The following is a 19,665-nucleotide window of genomic DNA, read 5'->3' as shown; positions in this document are numbered from 1 at the left end:
ACAGAGACAGGTGGGACTGCATTGAGTGGATACAGAGACAGGGAGAACGGGAGCGTGCCCCCCAGGTGTGCGCTAATTTATCTCGCTTTTAGACTGAAAACAAGGAAGCTCCTGAAGGGTCTGTACAAAACACGTTTGACTGTATTGTGCATTCGTACCATTCGCTGTCCCACTGAAGTAACCTGCTGCTGCTGCAGCTGCTCGGAAAATCATTGTCTTTTTTCAAACTGCTGACTTTATAAGGAAGTACAGCCGGGTTTACACCTTGTGTTGCTCGTTGAAATGAGGCGTGGAGTGAAAACAGCAGAGTTATTTTATGTCTCTGTTTGATAGTTGCCAGTGCATGCTGCAATTCTCCACTCACCTGTCTCAGAAGCATTGCCTAGGCCTCTCTGTGTGGCCCCCTGCCTCAACCTTAGCGTCTTCTCCACACCTTTTTTCGTTCTTTCTCTCTCTCCTTTCCCTCCCCTCCGGTAAAGATTAGAGGCAGCTTCCTGGATTACATCACAAAGGATCACAACAAACTTTAAAAAACTTCAAAGCTCTGAGTTATTTTTCAGTTGGCTGACAGAAGTACCTCCACCGCCACCATGGCTGCTGCCGAGTTGCTGTTTCATATCATTCATGCTGCTTACGGATCTACAAACTAACTCCCTGTCTGCAATTTTCATTCTCTCCTCGTCTATCTCAGCTTCATATTCATTGGCACATTTCCATTCTCTCTCCCCTGTGCTCTCTCTCTCTCTCTCTCTCTCTCTCTCTCTCTCTCTCTCTCTCTCTCTCTCTCTCTCTCTCTCTCTCTCTCTCTCTGTTTACCTCTCAGCTTCTGTGGAGCATTAACTTTTATCTTTTTTCTCCACCAGCCCCCCGCCCATTCTATAAGCCTATTCCCCCCCACTTTTTCATTCCTCTTTATTTTCTTTTATCCCCTCATCCTAGACGCTTTGTGTGGACGCAGGGATGGTGTAGAGCAGATTATCAACTAACTCTCACAACGGTCATTTATTCATTTCATTGTTTGCAAACCCCTCGGTGCTCAATAACCTTTGTGTTTGTTTGTGCAAGTGTGTGTGTGTGTGTGTGTGTGTGTGTGTGTGTGTGTGTGTGTGTGTGTGTGTACATTTTGTGCTATTGACTGGTTGTTATTTTTGCCACGCTACATTGCTCAGACATTTCTCCTTTAATAGGTTACAGAGGTCTATGAGCAGTGACATACATGTGCAAACAAAGTAGGGTACTTTTGCGATAGTGATGGCTTAAGGACATTCAGTGAAGTATTGAGTGCGAAACCTTTCCACATCCCATTCTCTCACCAGGCCACAGCGTGAGTGCACCACATCGATTTACAGACCACATGTGACAATCCCAATGAACTCTCCATTCAGGCTCCAGACACCACACGTTCACGTCGGCATGTTTAACGTCAGCACATAGCAGTGATTTAATGTAAAGAGTTACAATGTGAGAGTATAAGGGGCTGCTTTCTCTATGCTGAGGAGACAGAGTGTGGTGGATCCCTGTCGGACGGCCTTGCAGGCTATCGCTGAAGGTATTTGAGAACGAGCATGCCACCTTTTGCTTGCATAAATTGCTTCTTTAATTTCAGTAAAAAAAAAAAAAAGATGAATGCAAAACCTGTTTGTCTGATCGCTTGAATCACTTTAAAGTTAATTAGCAGACCATCTGGTTTATAGCTCTAGGTTCCAAATGATCAGCTTAAACTGCACAAAAATATTATATTTTGATATTGAAATGAATGCAGACATTGTTTTTGTGGTAACCTGCTCACTGAATCACTGAATTTCCTGCTGTTAATTCAGCGCGTGCCTTCATCGAGGCTGTGGTGCTAAGTTAAGATGGAAATGGAGAATTTCCGAGCTTTAATATTTTGTACACAAACATCCGTTAATCCACTCAGGCAGAACATTTTGCCACTCAGGGGAACAGCTGTAAACAAACACTAAATATAAAAAAAAACAATATTGCCTAAGCTGAGAAGTTATGCGCTTGTTCATTTTATATCCGCCATCATTTTGGATTCTTTGGAGTAGAATGCAGAGGAGGTCGTTCTTCATGACAGACACGCTGCGAAGACAGTTTAGATCACAGCATGTATTGAGATATGAAAGCCGAGGAATAATAACTTAGCATGGTTATTCTTATGTGACAGCTGAAATGACTGTAACATACACAAAAGAACATAATGTTGGCGTTCTCTTGCGTTCACAGCATTAAAACTTCCGAAATGTTGATATTGGATCAGTTCACTTTTTTTTGCATTTGACATTTTGGAATATTAAATTATTCAACCAATCAGACGGGATATAATTTAGCTTAACCTTTATAATGCTTGCTTGTGGATATCACTGCCATGGGCATTTAAAACTGTTAAAACATGTGTAAAGTTGTGCTCTTCCTGCTTGACCTTTTAATGTAATTTTCCTCAGTTTGTGCTCTATCGCATCTGATGCAACGATCCCTTTGGAAGCCCTAACCAGAGTAATTTGGATGGATTTGTCAGAGGTTTCCATGAGCTGTGAATGATAACAGTGTAGTGGCTGCGTGTGAACTAGATTGATCATCTGATTACCTCGCTAGTTAGGCTGGCTTGTCGAATAATAATTCAATATCTCATAAACAGCATCATGCAAATACACAAAGATAGTGTGCGCCCTTGAAAAGCGCTGGCATTCACTATGATGATTATACTATGGATTCATTATGCAAATGCGGCTAACATGAGCTTGTATTGTTCTTCAGTATGTGGACGTGTCAGGGTCGAAGTAACTTGATTTAACATATGAGTGAAGTAGTTTGTAAATCCTGAATTCTGCCCCGATTAATGTAAAAGGGGTTTTGGTTTCACAGACGTGGAGAGAAATATAGAATTTGCTGAAAGGTCTTGTTGAGAGAAACATCATTGAGCAGGTTTCTGTGCACATGTGTTGAGTCTTGTACTAGTTCTGATCTAATTCAGGACACATTTACATGGAACACATTCTTTGGCCAGTCCTTCCTGTACCTCTGACTTACCTCAACAGTTAGGAAGGAACACAGTTTGGTTTCTGCCTGAACTCTGCTGAAATCTGAGATGGAAAGAGATAGACAAAATATTTGTTATCAAGTCAAATATTTATTTTTCATTTCAAGGTGGACAAGGTGTTTAATATATTCCATAACCAGGATACTCCACAAACCAGAACCGGGATACTGGCGCGCGTGTAAAGGCACCAAGTTTTATCAAGCCTGATCTCACCTCACATCCTATTACTCAACTTCATCCTCCTTTCTCCTCTGACATTCGTTCTGAATTATCGATTGTCGGTGAGATCTAATCTATCCTCCAGTATCATCATATGAGTGCTTGGCTGTGAAGGGGAAAAAAACAATTGGATGATCTCATCTGCTCATCATTTCCATCTTTGTCCTCCTTCATTTCCTGATGCAATTAATTTTAATGTTCTGCTCTGAAGCTTAATTTTCCATCTATTCACTCCTCTGTGACGTGTCATCTTGCCCATTTTCCCACCATTCTGTTCCTACATTCACCCTGGCCTTCATTCCTTCCTCCATTTAAGAGGGCACGACCATATCAGACGCCCGTATTCCATCTCCTTTGCTGTGTCATTCCTTCTTTTCCTCCTCTTGTGCGAAACATGTAGTGAGTTCCTTTGAGCAGGAGTGGATATGACAGCCAGTGTCCTCGGGTGGAGGCGTTAGGTGCACTGTGTTTGTGTGCGTGCCTTTCTGCGTGTGTGCGTTTAATCTAAAGTGATCTGTAATTATATGTTCTCTGACACACTGATGGATAATCAATAGTTCTGTCTGTCTCAGGCCAAAGTGGAGAGTTAGAGGACAGAAGTCATGCTGTCCTTAATGCTGGACCCTCCAGGTTTTTTTTCCCTCAGCAGTTCTGCCTAAAAATAGGAAGCTACTGTCGGCCTGGCATTTCTCTCTTCTTTGTTGTTCTCTGCGCTCTCTGAGTGCAGATGGACTCTACAGTGACTACCAGAATGATAACATAAATGTTTGCTCCACCTGTGTTCTGGGCTACAATGTGCATTGTGAGCCCTGCAGTTTAAATCCACAATTCAGCCTCCATCCACATGGCAGCATATCGTCACCTTCTAAAGGCCTATGCCACATTTGAAAGTTTTTCAAAAAACTGAACCTAATATATAATATATGATATTTATTAATCATTTCACACAAAAAGGTTATGACAATATATGACTGTTGACATACAAATAACACTGTCTGTCAATTATGTAACATAAGAGGATTAATTATTTATGCCAATTTAGGAACATTGACATTTCCTTAGTTTAAGAAGGTGACAATATGCAGACTCTCTGCAGATTTATTCCGATGCGCTGGCCTAAACAAAAGCAGACAGAGATTATATAGATGTGTGGATATGTGAATCTTCATGCTGGCCTCGTGAGTCACATTCACGTATGCCGCCATTCGCCGACACACAAAATCAAACGCACAGATTTAGTCCTGATGAGAGTTGGTGTGTTGTTATCTTCAATCAGCTTGCATCGTCAATGTCCATTGTTTACTCCCAGTTCCCTATCTGCGTGTTCCCGTGACACTGATGGTTTGTGAGAGAAACCTCAGCCCTAGTCTGTGCGACAGTTTCTCATGTCATAGTGGGTAATAGACTGAAATGCATCATGGGTAAAACCCCTGGGGTCCTGGGTTTTATATTTATTTTTAAAGCTGCAACCAGAATTATTTTTTTCAACCCCCCTGCTCTTTAAAAATGGGGTAATTTCATGGCTCATTCCTGGGGTTAAGACTGGGTGTGGTGAAGTGGAAGAGTTGTAAATAGCCTCTCACTTCACCCCCGAACACACTATAGGACCAACAAATCTGGATTATTTGTACATGTACTAGACATAGTGGGAGTTGGCAGCACCGGTTTGTTTGATGCTATATTTAGTACTTCAGGTTGAATGTGTTACACAGGCATGAAATCACTTCATGATGAAGTTTCACCCCCTTGCATATTACCGAGGAATGAAGAAGACTGGGATTTGTTTTCTCCCCTCTTTCATATAAAACTTGGACTGCAAATAGAAATGTTTATCTTTGAGTTGAATAAGAGGTGCTTGGCATTGAGCGGGTTGATGCAAATATCATGCTGCTAAAATACACCATGGCAACCCTCTCTGTGATACCTGAAATAAAGTGGATTAGCCAGACCACTTTCCTCATCCTCCATACGAGAGGATACATGCGCCCAGAAGTTGATGCCAAGGTTATGCAAAAAATCTAAACTTCTGCAAAAAGCCACCACAGCAGAAAAATGTCCACACGGACTAATTTAGATGCTCTCTTTTGGAGTCAAATGAGTAATGTCCAGTGATGCCATGTTAATCTACTGTGGGATTTGGCTTGGAACGACCTTCCAGGGTGCCGTACCTAACAGCTTAATTACCTTTTCAAAAGGGTATACCTCCGAGATTTAGCAGCCACTCTGCACGGCAGATATGCTGCTCAGTCAAGAGGAGGTGAGTCGTATTGACCTACCTACCCTCTGCACACACACAGACATACACATAAACACCTGTCTGACACTTTGCCCTTGGTTTTGGCACCTCTACCACCAACAGTTCTCTCTCTCTCCTTCCATGTGAGGCTGAAGTTACAGATTCCTGAGCTTTTATAATTGCACTACATCATATCTTCTTATTTATTTTTTATTTACTGACTCAGAAGAGACATATTATGTTTTTTTTCCCGCTTCTCACCCTTCATCATCCCTTCACTGGAGGTGATAAAAGTCACCGGCAAGAGCAGCGAGAGATAATACAAGAACAGTTAGTGACAAATAGGACAGAGGAGATTTGGCGGTTGTCCAGGCTGATCAAAAGCATGTTGAGACAGACAAAGAAAGGTGACAGATAACCTCTCCTGCGGAATGGTAAGGATGGTAATCCCTCCCAAATGCAAAGATCCATTTAACACTGAGCTTTATCACATCTAGATCCACAGCTAAATCCTCTAAGCCTCGTTTAGAATATATTGCATTTTCTTAAAGCTGTGCGACCGTATAAGCAACTGGCAGAGGCATACGTTGCAATGTCATTCCCAAAGAGACATGAAATGAAAGGTATGGATATTATCACTATAATCACTTTTGGGTGATTCTCAATTCTCAGCCGTATCCTGTGCCAGGAGGTTAAGACGACCAAGTCCATTGAAGCTTGCAGAATGTGCGCTTTATCTTGGTTTAATGACTGCTAGGGTTGGCAAGGTCTGGGGATGTGGCACAGATTGAGATTTCAGTGGAACTGGGAGGTCATGATGTTGCATTTCCCTATCTACAAAGTGATATCTATAAAGTGTATTGTGGTCTCTGTCTAATAATTGGAAAGCTCTCTCTTTAACAGCTTGTGAAATGAAGTTGTTTCGTGGTCTATTAACGCGTCTCCCTCCCTCTTCTTTGAGCTCTTTTACCTTGCTACAGTTTGATCACTTTACTGTCAGTTTGCATGAATCCAAAGCTAATTTACACTACCGCTCTCTCCTGCTTGTCTGTCTTGCTCTTGCTTTTGCGCTTGCTCTTGTCTCTTTCTGTGAGATTGGCAGGTCTTTAGGGTTGCAAGGCGCTTAGCTTCCCACGTTCCTTCCTCCTGTCTCCTCCCCCTCAGTCTGACTGGCAGTAATTACATCAGGGCTGGGCTCGGTTTGTTCCGACGACCCCAAAGACCTGACAACAGAGACAGAGAGAGACAGAGAGACAGAGAGACAGCGAGGCAGAGAGAGAGAGAGAGAGAGAAAAGGAGGGGAACAAGAAAGATACTGCTGCATAAGAAGATACAAGTAGCAGCATATAGAAATGGGGAAAGCGGGAGCCCAGAGAAAGAAAGCGGTTTACGAAGGGAGAGAAGGTTACACATCAGTGATTCCTGACAGGCCTTTCTTGTTTTTCATCTCAACCCTCTTTTTCATTCCTCCCCATCATAGCTGTGTGAACTCTGTATTCACTGCTGCTCACTTGAACAGACTTCTGGGTTGAGAAAAAGTCCCCCCCCACCACCCCTCTCAGCTGCAACCAGGAGTTTCCCACAAGCCTCAGCTGTCATACAGAAAGCTCTCAGTGGTCTGTCTGTGTCATTTTTAAAGTGGGAATAGTCCTGGGAGGCTTGTTTCTCCTTGTTGGTGAAAGCAATGGCAGGTCTTACTTGTTTTGTTTGATTTTACTTCAAAAATGTTGACAGCATATATCCTAGTTATATCTTCACACCTTTTCACCAGGTATGGGAAGATGAGGCAAGACCGTTGGGCCAGAAATCACAAAAAGAAAGCAACATTACAAAGAGATAAATGTATGAACACATAAAAGACCTTATGTAAGTTAACTTAGCACGTTCAAATAAATTCGATCTTTCATTCTTTGTTTTATCTGGTCCCCAAGGAGGAGGAAGGAAAATAAATTCATTCAGGAGATGAAATGAGGCTTTTCTTAAAGAAGGCTCTGACATTGTTCAGTTGTTAGGATACTTTTTTCATATTTAAAAGTAATGAATGCAACATTTATTATGCTTTGTTCCTCTTGTAACCCTTCAGTGACTGTGTTGACACGCACACACAATCCTGTTGATGTGGGAAATTGAAGAGCGCTTCACATGCCCTGCAAAGCTGCATTTACTGGCAGATTGTTAGTAATAGCAATGATTTCCCTTCTAGTATTATTTTTTACCAACAGTGGCATATTCAAAGCATATTATATAAAGGATTTCACCTATCTGAAGCTAATGCACTTGCGAGATTCTTGCTGTTCGGAGTTGTATCCTTATGATTGTTTGCACTTTTTGTAAGTCGCTTTGGACAAAAGCGTCAGCTAAATGAACTGTAATGTAATGATGCTGCTAATGTAACGTATTAGCTTGACTTGACTGCAGTGTAAACATGACAAATATCCTTCTCTGGCCCAAATCTAGCTGTGTGTTAACCAGGTTACTCCTCACCCAGAAGGAATGGATTTCTAGTTTACGGGACGTTTAAAAAAAATCATGTTACTGCAGAAAGCTGACAATAACCAGGATCCTTTAGTGTCTCTGCTTCACTTTCTGTCATGCATTCACTTGACCTTTTCTGCTCCCTTCCTCAGTCATCACTCTGTTGTGTCTAGCTGATGTGCAGTCAAATCCTCTTTTATCATTCACATAACTAAAACATTTGTGTCTTGGTAAAGTGAACAATTGATGTATTTGTCGCCATGAAAATAGCTCCACTGCCACAGACGAACATCCACAGTAGCTTGTTCAACTTGATGTGAACTGTAGAAGATGCCCTGTGGCTCTTACAGAGCTGTACTCTGACCCTGCCTTGAAAACGTGTCTGCTTTGCTGTCTCACAGCTAACACTCACTCCTGGGAGGAAATGAGGAAAGGGTAGACACAGAGAATACAAAAAATATTCATGATGTAGGATTGAAATAAGGAAGGACTAATCTAGCAAGAGAGACGCAATTCCAAAAAGCATGCGCTGCCTCTGTGAATATGCACTCAGCATAATTGGAGATCACAGTGGAGTAGCACTGCTGCCCACCACCATCCCCAAAACAGCCATCTGTTTGTAGCTGTATGAGAGTCAGTACGCAAAGCATGCAATCTGGAGCGAATGTCGCCTGTTAAGCTCTTAGAGGATTATCAATTATTTATTTTGTTAGTTTTTTAGATGTTCCTGTCCTCAGTTTATATAGACTAACCCTGTAAACTAAGACAATACAAAGTGAGTGCTTATCAGTGTTTGTTCTTCTCTCTCTGCTCTTCTCTTTCTGTTTTTCCTTTCTTCTTCTTCCTCCTCTCTCTCAGCGGCGTCCAGCTTCAGTTTTTGCCGTGCCTCCCTGGAGCACACGGTGTCTGCTGAGGAGCTGAGCTACCAGCTGCCGCGTCGCGCCGGAGGCAGCAACCTGACCTGGCACGACGGCCGTGGACAGAGGACAGCGCACACACGCACCGTCAAACTACTGCAGCAGCCCGGCACAGAGGGCATCCAGGTATAAAGACATCGGCACAAACAGCCCAGAAGCCGTGTGGAGGAGTGTTTTTACTGCTTGTGAATGCTTACGAAAACAAATTACAGACTGCTAGAATAATCGTTCAGGCAACGAGGGACAGCTCAGAATTGGGCAGGTTGGACCATAACAAACATGGAGAGAGAAAGAAAGCCTCTGAGGCCTTACACGGTTTTTACTAGTGAAGCAATCTGCTGTGAAATGCTTGTATATAATCTGTCAATGATTTGGATCTTTTCAACAGGAATAAATGGCGGCCACAGGGCAATCACAGCAGTTTAGGAAAAGGAAACATGCCTTTTGCCACAATTTAAAATCTAAAGAGGAAGATTTTCAAGAATTTCCACTCTAATCACATTTTGCAGCAGCTTCGGTTCAGTTCAGCCAATTCCACATACGGCTAGTGTTATTAGTGGTTTACTGTTGTCATTTCAATGCATCATTTACATATTCATCTCGAAGCATTCAGTATTTTGTTCTTGTTATTTGTGTTACATTTTTTTACAGCCATTCAAGTCAATTTAAATGGCTCTGGGGATAAAACAGTCTGATCGCAGGGTACTAGATGAACCATTAAATGTTCTAGTCACATGTCCGTTAAAAATATATGATGAACTGTAACATTTGTATTTAAATGATTTATTTTCCGCACATCAGGATATAACAAAGGCAGCTACGTTGGCATTATAAATACAGTGATCATCTCTAGCTCATTATTTAAAGTTGTTGTAAACTAAGTTAGAATTAATTGCACAGTTCACTTGTATGATGTTGAGTTGAATTAGATCACAGTGGTAGATGAAATATTTTAATAAAGCAGTTTGAACTTTTTAAATAGCTAGTTTAAGAAAACATTATTTCCCTTGAGGGGAGTTTTGCTGTAATTTAATATTATCCTGTGTGAATTAACTGGTAGCCCATAAAAGTATATTCACTGTATTCTTAAAAGCAGTGTCTCTAACTATATGAAAGAAAGAGTGGTGTAATGAAGCTGCCCTGACTTTGCCGGGTAAAAAGCCATATGTACACTGTGGCAGATAATCTGTTAGCATCAGAGAGACAAGAAAGAGCATTAGTGCGTCAGCGTCAGTGCTGAAGTCTAACTGTTTAATCTTGTACATGATGTTGGCTGGTCTCACCTAAACCTGCGGTGGATACCACCAGAGAGAAACTGGTTATGTAACAAAAGAGTGCTCAGAGAAGTGCTACCTCACAACTTGTGATGTAACGGTGCTTGTACACTGCATAGAAAATGGACATAATACTGTCCTATGTGTCTAAAAATCTCATTTATTCCACAGATGCGTGTTTTCCCCCCCGAAGCTCAGCAACAGCTATAACAGGTGTAAACACCGGGTATGAAAGTAATTTCAGTGCTGAATGGCTGGTGAGGAAATGCTTGCTTGGTGGCTCAATGTCTCGGCAGTATAATGTAAGCTCAGCAGCTAGAGCATCATTTACTTCCACACATTGCTCCTGAGCAAAATGGAATCCCATCTGTGCTTCACCAGAGAGGCAAAACAAAGAGGAAAGAAATCTATTTTAAGGCATTCTGCCTGTATTTGACCTAAAACACCATATGACACAACAGCCTTCTTCCTGGCTCCTACTCCTCACACAAAAGAGAGCAGATAGCCCAGTGGAGGACATTTGTTTAGTCTCCCCACTATAAGAAAGTTTGCTATTGTGGGGCTGTAAGATGTACATATGCACTGCAAGATTGTTCAATAATTCATAAAAGATTGCCCCCTCAGCTATAACAGCTATAAAAGGCTTAATAAAAGACGAGTGGGAAGCTGTTTCCATGTGATTACACAGAGACTGGATAATTAAACCTCCTCCATACCATGAGAAGTAAGGCTTATCATGTCCTTGTGGCAACAAGCCTCTTTATGCATTATTCAACTTCTGGAGTCCAGCTCTCTCTGATGTCTCCGTGTGTCTCTTGCATTTACAAAAACAATTCAGTGTCCATTTGCGCACCTCAAACGTCTACAATCTGTGTTGAAACACAGGCGTGGGGGGGTGTAAATTCTAAATCACACAACGTCCCCTGGTACAAGTAGTCCCGTGGGAATATGGCTTTAAGTGTGTGTGTGTGTGTGTGTGTGTGTGTGTGTGTGTGTGTGTGTGTGTGTGTGTGTGTGTGTGTGTGTGTGTGTGTGTGTGTACATATATAAATACAGTATATATATATATTTATATTTCCTCATTTACAATGCAATATTCAGCATTTATCACTTGTCTTGCTTAAAACAAGAAAGAAAAAATACATATTTTATCTGGAAATGAAAGTAAGTTTCCTGAAACAAGGCTGATTCCTGCACTAGACGGTGTGGGAAATTACATTCAGAACACAGTAATTTGTGCGGTTAACAGGTGAAATATTGTCACGCTATAGCTGCTGAAGGTGTTAAAATAGAGCTTATATATGATTTTATGTTTTTACATTGCTGCAGGTGGACCTGTATGCAGTTGCCATTTCCAAATAATGACTCATGATTGTGGGTGAACCCTTGGGTGAGACTGGGGAATAGATGGAATAACACAATTTATGAAGTAACAGCACTTCTTTCCCTATATCAGAACCAAGCCTGTTACAGGAAGTGAGGCCCTTATTCACTAAATTGCCATGCTGGGTGGGCGAACATAAAAGACCAGTCTGTGATTATTTTCCCCTCCTTATTACAGAACACAGTGGCATCGCCACAAAGCAGTGAACTATTCTAGAGAACTAACTTTGATCACTCCTTGTAAGGATATAAGGAATAAGATACACGCTAGATTTTAAGGGTTCATTATTTTAGTCACCAACTTGATTCATATATGAAATCCACAATTAGTAACTGTTGTTATGATTATTCTACTTGTCTGCTTTGGTAATGCTAACTAAATGATGCCATTGAACTAAACTATGTGCACTTCTGCGGTGCCATCAACTTAGTGCATACATACCATACCATACATACATAATAATATCCTTCGTACATAGCCTAGTATATAAAGTATAGCTTATATTGTTATTGTGTGCACACATACTGAACTGTAATAAGCTACTGCTTCCAGACATACTGTATATTACATTGTATATTGTAGGCTACATTTATCTGCACTTTCTTATATTTTCTGAGGTTGAGACTGTTGGTCTCGACAGTCTGTCTGTTGGTTATTTCACCACTTTGGTCGAGACTGAACTATCTCTGCCCCAATGCTGTTGTTAGCATTAGCTCAAAGCACTGCCTCAGCCTCACCAGGCCAGGCGCATGGCTATACACTCTTGTTACAGTGTGTTTTGCCTTTTTATTTAACACCATCACGCTAGTAGATTACCTACCATCTTATCATCTTTAAAACAAATTACTAGGGAAATTGTTTTTATTTTTTCAGTTGTCCCCAATTTCAATAGAACCATTGAGACTGTTCTCACCAGAAAAACAACAGTTTAGGTTGTTGTTCACAACCCTGAACATGTGTAAGCGTAACCTTAAAGCACTTTTATTTGCCCAAACTTAACCAAACTGAAAGGTGATCAAACATCCCTCATACGAATCGTTTAAATACGTTTCTTGCTTGTTGTCATCCTAAAGTGCTGGCAGCGTTACCTTCAGTAGCTGGTGGCTGCGTTAGTATAGCGATGATGCAGAAAGAGCACAGAGGTTTAAAAGACACAGTAAAGAGACACAGAGAGAAAAATAAGAGAGCTCCCGGGCAATTGAGGCAGACATGCTTTAGCCTGTATTGTCCTTGTCCTGCCACTCAGTGATGTGTTGCTCTGTCTGAGACACATGTTTGACTCACGCTAAATAGAGAGCTTTGTGAAAATCCCATCTGGCCTTTTGTCCTCCCACTGAGAGTCCGCTCATATTCACATGAGTGCAAGGCATTTACAAGCAGCGTGTCCCGAGGATAACCAAAGGCAGAGATGTGCGAAGCTAACGGAGGCTGACAGTTAACACACTTGCACACACTTCCTCTGACAAGAGGACACTCACACATAAACATTTTCAGAAACACAGTGACACTAAAACACATATGTACAACACTAAACTGAGCAAAAGGAGACACAGGGGTGCTAAATTATGCAACAGAAACATCCAGGGACAAGAGGTGGGTTCAGTGTTTACTGAGAGGAGAGGAAAGATGAAATGAGACGTTGGGGAGAGAGGTGAGCAGGAGATTTGAAGAATCATGTGTCAGGATCTGACATGGTTTTAGGATTGGAGAGACAGATTGAAGATCTGATTCTAAAACGACAGCAGAGAGATAGATCGGCACAGTCGAGGGAGAGATAGAAAGAGAGAGCTGTTAGGTTAGACAGCAGAGCCTACAGAGAAGATAGAGGAGAAGGGTTTAGTCACCTGTGGAGAAATTAAGTGACAGAAAGAAAAGATGCAGAGTGGAGAGGGAAAGGCAGCTACAGTGCATGGTGTGTAGATTATAAAACATGGATTGATTCACTCACTCAAACACACACACACACACACACACACACACACACACACACACACACTCTGCTAATTGGCGTAGCATCATTGATCAATCTCAGGCAGGATGTGGATGTGCAGAGACAGAAGCAGTCGTCGGAAGAGAGGCGTTGTCGGTCACAAAGAGTACATTTTATGGATTCCCCACGCTCCCCTGACTTTCGGCTAATCCTGATTCAGCTAATCCTGATTCAGCTAATCCTGATTCAGTTCACACACACACACACACACACACACACACACACACACACACACACACACACACACACACACACACACACACACACACACACACACACACACACAGAAAGAGTCCCGTTCCATCCTTTTCATACATGATAACAATATAATTTTTGGAAATGGATTGTCTATGTTGTAATTATACTATGTTGTTTATTCTGTTCACATGACATCTATTGCACGTCTGTCCGTCCTAGGAGAGGGATCCCTCCTCAGTTGCTCTCCTTGAGGCTTCTCCCATTTTTTAACGGGGGTTTCTTTTGAGAAGTTTTTCCTTGTGCGCTGCAACAGCCTAAGGACACCGAGTGTCGTATTGCTGTACAGTCTGTAAACCCCTCTGAGACAAATGTGTAATTTGTGATATTGAGCTACATAAATAAAAGTTGATCGATGACAAATGGGCAAAAAGTAGTTCCGTTCGCAGAAGCCAAGGCAGAAAAAAGATCGAAGGGAGGAAACAAGAAAGAGGGAGGACAGGGAGGGAGGACAGGGAGGGCGGAGGGAGTTTGTCAGGCAGGCAGGGGATGAAATGTATGAGGAGCAAGTAGAGGGGGGATAAGAGAAATAAGCTTTTCGAGGATACAAACAGAATAATCAATAGAGAAGTGCAGAGAAGAAAATCAGAGTATGTGGATTAGGAAGGGAAAATGGATCTGACTAGCAGGAAGACGGGAATAGTGTTTTATAGGGGTTATGTGCAGGACAATTTCTTGGACGGGTACAGTGAATTCCTGTTGCCTTGTGGTGACATCATTTTTGTACAGTTTATAAAAGACACTGTAACATGTTTATTTTGTCGGCTTCAGAGCGATGGTAGACAGATTGTATTCAGCAGCATAACATAGTTGTGATAGAAGTTCATTGTACGGGCCTTGCACTCTGAAAAGTCAACACTGTCCATTCCATGGACTTATGTCCATTCATGACTCTGTTCTCTATTGAGAGCCTCCAAATGCTTCTCAATGTTGCTAACATTCAACAATGATGACGCAGGGGTATGAGTAAAAAAGATCTTAAGTTAGTCAGTTTAGTACTATACTCCTTCTGTTCCCTTTTATCCTTCCTCTGTTTAGCACCACTTTTTTGTTTGGGCTTGCTAAACATTATGCCGCTAACTTTGACCATTTGCTTAAGAATGCTTCTCGCTAAAAGTGAGTCACTGTCGTTATTACAAAAGACAGGGGGCAAGGTCGTTAGACAAAATAGCATTACCCAGCAGGCCTTCTTCCTTCATAACTTTTGAGAAGAATGCAACGGAACGTAAGTGTTATCCACAAGGCAGGAAGGTGGTATATCACTTTAGCTAGGAATCTCATTGTTATTGTTTTTCACATACTCTACATAAATATCTTGGCAAAGATTTGCGGATCAGCCTCGGCCCCTGTGCAGCTGCACCGGTTGCACCGTTGATATTTACGCCATTGTTGTATTACCTTCTGATAGAGCCAGGCTAGCCGTTTCCTCACTGTTTTCAGTCTTTATGCTAAGCTAAGCTAACTGGCTGTAGTTTAGTGAATTAGCACATTTCCCAAAATGTAGAGCTACTTTTAAGGGGAATTCTTTTGCAGCATAATCAAATATGGATGGTAGATAAGAACTTCAATATCTTCATGTTAAATCAATTAAGGACTAAACCGTTTGAAACACATGACTTTGGCTTACTGTCCCGGCCATTGTGGTGCTGAATCCAACATATCACTGCATATCTGTTACCTTCCCCCTCGTTCTCTCCTTCTTCTCTGTCCTCCTCCTCCTCATATTAGACTTCCGCTCCATATACATCCTCCAATTTGACGATTCACACCCTCTCCTCCAGCTCCGCCACTCTCCTTCCTCTGCTGTACGTAATGAATGAGGGAGCTCCTCCCGCTGGACAAAAGTAGGTCTCACTAGGAGTGGGGGAGGTAGTAAAGGGTGAACGGGGACAACACTGAACTGGCTAGAGGAGATACAGTCTGATGGATGGCCAAAGACCGGTGGAAAAAAAGCAAGGGATGAAGAGGAGAGAAGGAGGGATGATGGGGAGCTATCATTCCATTTTCCTTCTGTCTGGCTTCTTGATGATGAAGGCTATTACTCACGCAAAGAGTGCCCTGTTCCCCTGCGCACTGTCTGCTTTTTCTTTTTCTCATTCCTTGTCTGTCGTTGTTCACCTCCTCTATCTGTCCGTCTGTCATCTTTCTTTTTCATCTATGTAGTTGTATACGACATCCTGTACAGTTAAATAAATGTCAACAGATATGAGTCATGATATATTCAATAATATAATCATTACAACTTATATGCAAGGATCTGTTTATGTTTCCCATATTTGTAATGTGTTTGATTCCTCAGTGGATCTAAAGTGTTTTATTTGATTTATTCTGTGATGATGCAAAGCCATGTCACTTAGTCACTATTGAAGATAAGTTATTGCAGATTGTTCAAATGTGTTTTCTCGTAAATATAGGTCCCTTGATTTTTATGAATCTCTCTTCCGGATTTTCTAACTGCACTATCTGTGATAGTGTTGATGTTGTTGTATGCTGTAATGTTCTGGTTTGTGCATCCAGCAGGAAAAGCTGTTCTCCTCTCTAACCGTAAGTGCGACATACATCGGCAGCGTCTGGCAGCACACATTAGTTGACACCCATAGCACAGACCGAACGCAGCATACAGATAACAGAAGTAGGCAGTGACAATGGTCAAGAGTGTCAATATTGAGAAAAAGCACAGTGGCATATCCTCAAATAATGACTCTGGGTGACACACATTAAAATATGGTGTGTGTCTACTACTTTGTATCCTGTTGACATATGAATTTCACATAATTTGACCTATCTTTCTGATGTTATGAAACCCAATCCTATTTAATTCCATGTTAAATGCTTCATATTAAGAGTACGTGTATTTCTCTCCTCTGTGAAGTCTCTCTGCCCTGCAGGTCAAAGGATTATGACCTTTCTGTTTGGTCCTAAAACAGCAGGCCTGGTTGCCTTTGACCTGATCTAGACAAAAAGCTATTTGTCTTGTTCAATTTAATGATTGTTCAGGCATTTTCAGCCCCAACTCACTCTAATATTTACTCAACTATGTCAATGTGAGGATTGCAGAAAATATCGGGACTTAAGATGGCCATCCAAAGACGAGGACACATTTTTAACTTCCTCTTGTCCGCGTTCAATCATCCACAAGAGAGAGCATTTCCACACCTCTCCCATCTTAGTCTCAATTAATGATGGGGCTGGAGCAGTACATTTGGGTTATTAAAATGGCTTTACTCGGGTTAGAGGTATGTGTGTGATTAGGAAACGAGCAAACACACCAGAGCGAAGAAATGGAGTTGTTTTCAATTATGGCCTACAAAGCATGAACGCACTTAGCTGGTGGACCAGCCAGAACTTGATAGGGCTGATTGGTCCTTTAATTGACAAGAAGAGATCTCATTACAGCGGCAAGCAAATACGTAAATAATTATGAACTTGTGTCTATCACTTATTGTCATGTGAAGGTGTTCTGGGAGCTGGTCTTTGTGTCATTAACAAAAAGGCGGCGGGGAGAACATTGGATATTAAGCAACAAAAGTGTGTGCAAGTTGCATTTGTGTGTATGACATTTCAGCATACATAATCCCATTAAATGCAGTCAGTTATGGAGTGGAACGTTTGGCAGAAGTTCTGTGTTTTTCTGTTGAAAATCAGCCAAAGTCTTTGTTGTGAAGTTGGCACAGTCAGAGCATGAATGAATGGATTAGATATGAGACAAAGTCACACAAGAGAGAGGGCTGAGGGGACAAGGAGTGGTTGTGTTTCCTGCCCATATAAACTGGTTGTGACTTTATTAATGTCCGTATTAATTCCCCACACATAGCCGTGAGTCTTGACACACAAAGAAAAGCCTGGATTATTTTGGGGTGAGAGGAAGGTGTGTGAAGCAGAGAGAGAAATTGAGTATGAGAGGAATAAAGACACAGCATCGTTAAATAGGATAGAATCACACTAATTGCATTGCAAAACATTACCTTAGTAAAAAAGACCACAGCAGGCACAATACTACACAACCCATGGAATGTAATACTGTAAATACTGTATCAAGATATGTTTTTGGTAGAGGGGTGAAGTGATGCATTGTAGAGACTTGGAATAATGAAAAGCGTGAGAAAGTATGGTGAGAGTGGCTTTACATTTGTCTCTCTGAATTAGGGTTGAAAAGCGAAGACCGAGTGCAGTGCTCCTTTTAATCAAATGAACAGCATCTGTTTGCCCTTCTCTGCCTACAAGCTTTTAAACCGTATGTTGCTGTTAATTTGGGTTTCATTTAAGCTCATTATGTGAATGTGAGAATGTGAAGCGCCGACGATAACCTTTTCAACATTTTAAATGGTTTAAGTTGTGCACACACATACTAACGTGTACATGTTTTACTTCTATATGCAATAAATGAGAGATAACACTGCAGGCTACACAATACTATATAAACCCCTAATAAGCTGCTTTCCATTGCATTACTCTATTTGCACTCTGTGCATTTTCTATGTGTGATTTACGAGCAGAAGGGATTTTGTTGCAAACTACATTAAAACACATCATCCCAGTTAATTTCACATTAATGAGAAAATTCAGCATTTTGCATATTTAGGTAAGCTAGAGCAATAACAAGGTGATTATGTGGGGAAAAGCAATAAAAGAGTAATGTTCCAACTTGCGTCATATTGTAGTTCAGGAAATTAAAACACAAATATATACATACACCTACACCTACTGACTCTGTCTTGCTAATACTGTTAATACTGTCATACTGTAACATGCAACAGTAGAGTGCGACGGTTAATATAATGTTGTTGTTGTGTTTCAGTTGCGTCCGGGTGAAGCCTTCACTGTGTATCACACCAGTCCTACTCTGTCCAGTCTGTCCAAACCTGTGGTGCTGTGGACTCAGCAGGATGTCTGCAAGTGGCTTAAGAAACACTGTCCTCACAACTACCTGACCTATGTAGAGGCCTTCTCCCATCATGCCATCACAGGTACTGCACACCACACGAAGATGCATGCACACAAAGCATCACAGAAACCAATGTGTCTGATTGTGATTCATTGTAATGATTACTAATTTTCGTATTTGCAACTATATATATTTGAAATAGTTTTTATGACCTAGGAGTGGTCTTGTAGATGTTCTTCCTTGTCGGAAATATAACCAGTCCCTTGTCCATTGACCTCAGCACAGCAGCTTCTGTAGACTAAGATATTGCAAACCAAATGCCATAAAAGGCTTACCAAATGTCACACAAGTTTTATTTTAGGTTTGTGGTTCCACAGCTTAGCTTTTTCAACTGGAAACAGGTTTACACCCAAATCTCTCCAAAGGAGATTTAAAAGGCATTCATGTGAGGTAACGAAAGGAGTGCAGCCTATTTTTGGAGAAGAAAGGGAAATCTGTGGAAAAAATGGTGGGTTATTGTGTTTTGAGTTCAAACAACACCCCCCACACGCACACACATTTATTTGTTAGCAAGCCCACACAAATGCATGCAAGTGAATAGACTCACAAACCCAACAGACACACATGAGCAGATACATACAATTGTGTACACAAACACGCACACAAATACACATTTGTTCGCACACATTGACAGACCAGACGGTAAAGCAGTTTCTTTTTTTAGCGTCTCACAGAGAACAGATTGCTGTTCTGCGCCGTAGGGTCAGCCACTACTCGCTTACATTTGCATGCACACACACACACACACACACACACACACACACACACACACACACACACACACACACCGGCACACACAGGCACAGCCATACACACTGGCTTCAGGGTTAACAATGCTGCCACCGTCATAGTTACAGCATCTCTGATCTGATCATTTGTATTTATGTATTCTCAAAGAGACAGAGAGACAGAGGCTTGGATCCAATT

The 19,665-nt window shown here is 41.5% G+C and overlaps 1 protein-coding gene across 1 annotated transcript in view; it reads left to right on the top strand.

The window, feature by feature from the left end:
• Positions 1-19,665, top strand: part of samd10b (sterile alpha motif domain containing 10b) — a 44,831-nt gene that overhangs the window by 10,070 nt on the left and 15,096 nt on the right. The window contains exons 2-3 of the mRNA XM_029436485.1: positions 8,832-9,016; positions 18,592-18,760. Coding sequence (XP_029292345.1) covers positions 8,832-9,016; positions 18,592-18,760 — 354 coding nt within the window. The remainder of the gene's footprint in view (positions 1-8,831; positions 9,017-18,591; positions 18,761-19,665) is intronic.

The sequence above is a fragment of the Cottoperca gobio genome, chromosome 7 (assembly GCF_900634415.1).
Source record: "Cottoperca gobio chromosome 7, fCotGob3.1, whole genome shotgun sequence".
NCBI lineage: Eukaryota > Metazoa > Chordata > Actinopteri > Perciformes > Bovichtidae > Cottoperca > Cottoperca gobio.
Note: the sequence above shows the minus strand (reverse complement) of the source record. Positions and strands in the feature narration are given on the sequence as shown.